Below are 6,628 nucleotides of genomic sequence, written 5' to 3' on the forward strand. Positions count from 1 at the left end.
CTCCATGTGTTTCTTGCACACTAATGTTGTCAAAAGTACCGATGTCGGTGCTGACATTTGAAAAAATGTGACGATGCCAGCATTTCCCGTAGGGCTGCAATTGTAAATATCGCAATATGCATATCGAAAAGGCATGCGATATCTGAATCATTTTAATAATAGGCTACCTCTATCAAAACGTTGCAAAAGCTCAAAGTTTTAAGTCGATGCATATAGCAGAGAATTAAAAAGTGTAATTAAGTCCAATAAGTTGCAGAAAACAACTCTTTGCTGTCTCGTCTTGCTGTCTGACACACACCTGAAGCACCCGCACAAGCCGCATCTCGCACAGAGTCTCTTCAGTTCTGCCGCACACGTGCAAAGTGCGCGCACACCAAGCGGCAACCTCCTGCTCTCTCTCGTGAAGCCAACAAGGAAGTGACTTAAACTGTAATTCATCAACACTACATCCATGTTTTTATACAGTCTATGGCGCACACACACAGAGAGACGCGTTTCAGACCGAGTTGATTCGTCTTTCGCATTTCCTCCTCATGTTTGAACAGACACAAACACACTGAATTATGTCAATAGTACCCGTCTCTACGATCATTCTCGTAAATGCAGTCAGTTATGTTTTAAATTAATGTAAACAGCTGAGAAAGAAATCGGATGTGTATCATTATAGTGGATCTGTGCAGCACCTCAGGAGAATGAATATCTTCATTATCATGTTAAAAAAAAGCCCAACAATGCAGGGAATGAGAAGAGGGTAGCACCTTCAGTTTCAGATTTTTGTATTACATCACACAGTGGTGTGTGAATTCAATCTCATGAGACCAGAGTATGGATTCTCAGAAGTCTATATTTTGTAAATATGGGCCTTGGAAAAAGCTAAATTAGTTTATTGTACTTTGGCTACAGTCGGTAGTTCTGGTGTGGATAAACAACCATGCATGTCACTTCTGCATGCTGCATCTTACTCTGTGAGATAAAGTGTCACTCTTTTCACAGCTTTTGCCGGCTCTGAGACACTTTCACAGTGTTTATCCTGCTCTTTTTCTAGCAAAAACTCACTCATCACTAAATGAAAGCTTAAAGTGAATACCTGATTATTTCAGGAGCCTTATTCCTGACAGTTCTCTCTCAAGTGGTTTCATTATTGTCAGCATTAAGTCTGAGTATGATTCAGTGGGCCATATAACAATTAATTATCAAGAAATTACTTCCCTTTAACAGTTTTGGTTCAACATACCTACCTGTTGATCAATTCTTGCCTTAACCTTACACCAGAATTTTTTATTTATTTTTTTATTTTATTTTGTAACTTTCAGGAGGGTGTACTCATTTTTGCAACACAACATTTTATCACTTTGATAAGAAAATGGTATTTTCTTGAATAATTTTAACATTCTTCTTTGGTAATGGATCAAGCAGACTTGCTGGAATATTATATCTCTAAAAAACCATAACATGTCTTCTAAGCAAAGAGTAATTGCTGAATTTGTTAAGTTTCAGAGGGCGTGTACTCATTTATGCTGTGCACTGTATATATATATATATACACTGTATATATATATATATATATATACTGTATATACAGCCTAGCTTTATTATGTTTTTCTCCGCTCGCAGAAGTGCTGCAGGTGCGTGATGTGATATGACCATGAGAATCCTGATTTTCTGTTGTTTGCTGCTTTTTGCGCATGTAAAATGAATCCCCGGGAAACAAATGTTATTGTATTGATTGATGATATTGTAAAAATGTATTTTTAACGGGTCACAGACACTTATCCTTTCTAATTTAATTCAATTCTAATTTAAAATATCTTGTCGGTTAACGGTTAACAATCGGTTAATGAGCGTCGGTTGTCGGTTAGGAAATATAACCGAAATGAACATCCCTACATCTGATATTATCAGTGTACTATGGAACTCTCACAGTAGGCCTATTTATAAAGTATAAGAAGATGTTTTCATTATGTTTGTTGATGACATTAATTGACCAGAGTATACCAGTATACCATATATGCAGAGTATACCAGTATACCATATATGTCTTAATTTCTACATTTTCAAACATCATGATGTTTTTATTTTGCTGGAAAACCGCAGGAAGACCTTAAAGCTTCTCTCGTTGACAACATCTGGTTAACAGTCGGTTGAAAGCACTTTGAAAATTTAAATTTAGACAGCGCACTGATAAAAAGTGAAATAAAAATGAAAATAATACATTCCCACTTTTTTTCGGCACACGTTGAGCAGCTGTGTAGTGCTGGAGCAGTGAGCCTCCGCTCACACAGATATGACTTCCCTTCCGCAGCGCTCACCAGCATTCACACAGTGATTTAGGAATGTGTATGTTTGCGTGCATGTGAGGGGTGAAAGGGAGACACGCTGTAGCTACTGCAACTCCTACACTCAAAATTTATGGCTCTATCTCCACGTTTCTGCCAGGAAGAGAGAGCAGGATAGATTACAAAAGCCCCTCTCACTCACACTCACACATCCGCCAGACACACAATTTTCACACATCTCTGTCCTCTGAACGCATCCGCCTCCAACACCAATGCAGAGCACTCTACAACCTGTGTAGAAGCACACACACTTTGAGCTCTTTAACACCTTTCACAGGCTGATACGCTCTAAAGAGATCTTATATGCTGTAAATCCCTAAATCTGTCCTTACATTGGGCTTCAACACAAACCAAAACAATCTGTGTTTTGACAGTTCAACTCATGACTTCACAGGATCTATCCTAGAAAAGAGACACACTTTTAAATCCATTCAGTCTTGGGTGTCCATTCATTCTCGCTTGAAGATATGTTCACATGGAGGACTCACCATGTTCTTGAGGAGGGCGGAGAGCTCTTTAGTCAGAGTGGAGAACTTAACAAAGGCCGTGCCCAGATCTGGATTATCCCGACTGATGAAGTTACTGCCAAACTTATCCAAAGCCTGGGCGTACGTCTCCTCATTTTGAATATGATCTGATAAAAGAGCACAAATGAACACAATTCAAACAAATGAACGTCATGCATGTGAAGAGTACACATCCTTGCTCGAGACTCTATGGTAGCGTGTTGTCTAATTCCTTGAAGACAGCATGAAATCATTCACTTCCTAGGTAAATTTCCCTGGTATTAATGTACATCATTCGTCAGTGCAAATAATTTTGTACTCAAGGAATGTTTGCTTTTATCAAATTGCAACCTCAGACTTTCTGCACCAACTTTTCTGTTAATGTAACCATGATCAGGGTGGGTTTTTTTTTATAATGGGGGTCATTCTATTAAACATTCTATGCATTTTCCATTTCCATTAGAATTTTAGAGATTAATCAGACAAATAATGTATTTATGTATTAATAAATCTCATTGTGCTATAACAATCTAAATTCATACATTTTAATATTCACTACCATTAAAAAGTTTGGGGTCGGGAGGATTTTTTTGTTGTTGTTGTTTGAGGAAGTCTCTTATGCTCACCAAGGCTGCATTTATTTGAATACATGTGAATAAATTAAAATAACTGTTTTCTATTATAACATATTTTAAAATGTAATTTATTCCTGTGATGAAAAGCAAAATTTTCAGCAGCCATTACTCCACTCTTCAGTATCACATGATTCTTCAGAAATCATTCTAATATGCTGATTTGGTGCTCAAGAAACATTTTCTATTTTCAATGTTAAAAATAGTTGTGCTGCTTAGTATTTTGTGGAAACAATGATAATTTTTTTCAGGATTTCAAGGATTTTTTTCTTTGATGAATAAAAAGTTCAAAGTAACAGCATTAATAAAAAAAAACTAACACTGTAAAAGAAACAAATATGCATACATATTGGGAGAGTTTTTTTTTTTTTTTAAATAAAACCTATATTGTTTTATTGGCACAATCAATAACTGTGCATGTTTAGCCAATTAAGAGGAAAAAAAATCCCCCTTAAAAAAATTCCAACATACAGTTTCATATGTTTCTGTATAATAAAAATGGATCCTGCTTCATTTCAATAGAACAATATATGGGAAAAAACACACACCTGAGCATAGAATGCATCTATACAGTACAGTTTGTGAAAGAGATTAGGTAGGTAGGTGTTTGTGGGGGTGGATGAAACTATCTGGTGTGGCATCAGCCAGAAACATGTTGATGCTAACTGTAATCTAGCCATTTGTTTTAACATTATTACAAGCAAATTCATTTTTAAATCACTAAAAATACAGCACACTACCATATACAGTGGTGTGAAAAAGTGTTGGCCCCCTTCCTGATTTCTTATTTTTTTTTGCATGTTTGTCACACTTTAATGTTTCAGATCATCAAACAAATTTAAATATTAGTAAAAGATAACACAAGTGAACGCAACATGCAGTTATCAGGAAGGGGGCCAACACTTTTTCACACCACTGTACATGACACTGCCTGGAAAATATAAGTGATTATGAATTTAATAAGTGTGTTTATTTGTATTACAGCCTCAACAAAAACAGCATTTGTGTGCATGTGGTTGTGTACATACCTTGGCCGGAGTTATAAATGGCTTTCACTGACTTCTTGACCTTCTGCAATGAGGTTCTGTCCTGATCCAAAGCCTGTGGACAAACAGATCAGAGATGAAACACTGAAGATGTACAATCATGATATGCGGCATAACAGGAACATTTGATACTAGAAACTATATTGGTAAATAAATAAATAAAGCCACTTATACATAAACCACTAACAAACTCTGTCGGTACTGTACAATGCACAGAATAAGGCTATACTGACTCCATACCAATTTCCAATTCTTTCAACCACTTAACATTCTCTACACTAGTGCAAAGCTTAGTTTCATGCACATTTCATAATGCTATGCTTTCACTCAGCACTGCCACAAGGGGCACTATATCAGGCATTAAACTGCAGAGCAACAGTTTGGTGAGATCTTGTTGAGCAAGCTAGTTGTGTTGTCAAACACATCTACAGCCAGCTACCTCAAAAAAAAACACATGCTGTTTAGTAGCACCGACATTTGAAAGTAACCATTTGAGCTGCAGTAATGCATGAAGACATGGTCTAACATGAGGGCAATACATTGGCCGAGCAGTTTAATTTGCGCATTTGTGCATACATTATGTTTTCACTATTTTTTCTCCTTTATTTTCTCCTCAACAGACAGTGAACACAAATCAAACCAGAAAATTATGCAAAATCACTAACTAATCAGAAGAAAAGTTGTGTTGCACTAATTAGGCCACAAGGCATTAACAGTTCCTAATCTGAATTTTGGTTTTATTCAACCTAATCAGCATTTTCTCCTGCTGAAGAAAATTTCATTCAGAAAATCATTTAATTCATTCATGATGTACAAAGTTCAAATTATTTTCAACGGTCGCTTTGTCGCGTCCTGTATATATATATATTCTGTTTATGTAAGCTATATACTGTATTCTATATACAGTACCAGTCAAATGTTTGGACACAGGAATGGGAAGTGTGTCCAAACTTTTGACTATACTGTATAGCCTACACATAAAGAATATCGGCTGATATATCGGTATTGGTCTTTTTTTACTCCCTAATATCGGTACCGGCCTCCAAAAAACCCATATCGGTCGGGCTCTAGTAAAAACACACAATAATACATTAGGATACTGTACGTGAAATGAATAAGAGTATTAACAGTATTATACTGTAAATGTTTCTTACAGTAGTAGTTGTCTTAGTTGCCAGTATTTTACTGTAAATTCAGCTTTGCCATCAAATGAATAAATTACATTTTAAAATATATTAAAATGGAAAACAAATTAAACGTAATATTATTTTGCAATATTACCATTTATACTGTATTTTTTATCACATATATCCAGCTTTAGTGAGCATAAGCAATAACTTTTTTTCAAAAACATAACCCAAACTTTTAAATGGTAGTGTACAGTGTTGGGCAGTAACGCATTACTTAGTAATGCGTTACTGTAATTTGATTACTTTTTAGTAACGGAGTAATTTAACACATTATAATTTTCAAAATAGTAATTAAAGTATAGTTACAAGTCGAGGTCTCTATACGTTACTGCCGCGTTACATTGCTGACAGAATGCAGTAGGGCTGCACGATAAATCGAAATGGAATCGAGATCGCGATTCGACAGAAGCTGCGATTGTCATGCGTATCTTTCAGTGAAGCACGGTTCTGTGATCAGCAGTAAATCTCCATCCGAAGGCCAGAGGGCGCTCTCACGCTAAAACTCCAAATATGCCCCGAAGAAGTAATCCAGGAAATGCCTATCGCTGCAGCTGAATAAACAGAAGATTCAACTGCTTTCATTGATTCAACGTGACTAATAAACACACGACTACGGCAATATACGGTTTATCGGAGTTCTTATTATTATAATTTTCATTAAAATAAAGTATATTTATAATGCAATGCCTTTATCACTGCTTAAATACTATGAAATATGTTGCGTGCCTTATTCTGTGTAAGAAGCCACATCATCTCACAGAAGGATTTATTTCAAACCCTCGACTGACATTATGAAGTGATTTTACAGTAAAAATATGTTATTAAATGTGGTATTTTCACATGCTTTCAGATAGAGCAGCATTTACTTCACAGAGCCGTAGTTCACTGAGAAGCTATGCAAACAGCTGTCATTATCGC

The 6,628-nt window shown here is 36.0% G+C and overlaps 1 protein-coding gene across 5 annotated transcripts in view; it reads right to left on the reverse strand.

Moving 5' to 3' along the window:
- Positions 1–6,628, reverse strand: part of LOC107681460 (arf-GAP with SH3 domain, ANK repeat and PH domain-containing protein 1-like) — a 109,870-nt gene that overhangs the window by 47,308 nt on the left and 55,934 nt on the right. For all 5 annotated transcript variants that reach the window (XM_016477766.1, XM_016477763.1, XM_016477765.1 and 2 more), the window contains exons 2-3: positions 4,503–4,575; positions 2,825–2,970 (exon numbers count right to left, since the gene is read on the reverse strand). In XM_016477766.1, the coding sequence (XP_016333252.1) occupies positions 2,825–2,970; positions 4,503–4,575 (219 nt within the window). The remainder of the gene's footprint in view (positions 1–2,824; positions 2,971–4,502; positions 4,576–6,628) is intronic.

The sequence above is a fragment of the Sinocyclocheilus anshuiensis genome, unplaced genomic scaffold (genome assembly GCF_001515605.1).
Source record: "Sinocyclocheilus anshuiensis isolate Anshui unplaced genomic scaffold, SAMN03320099.WGS_v1.1 scaffold1924, whole genome shotgun sequence".
NCBI classification, from domain to species: Eukaryota; Metazoa; Chordata; class Actinopteri; order Cypriniformes; family Cyprinidae; genus Sinocyclocheilus; species Sinocyclocheilus anshuiensis.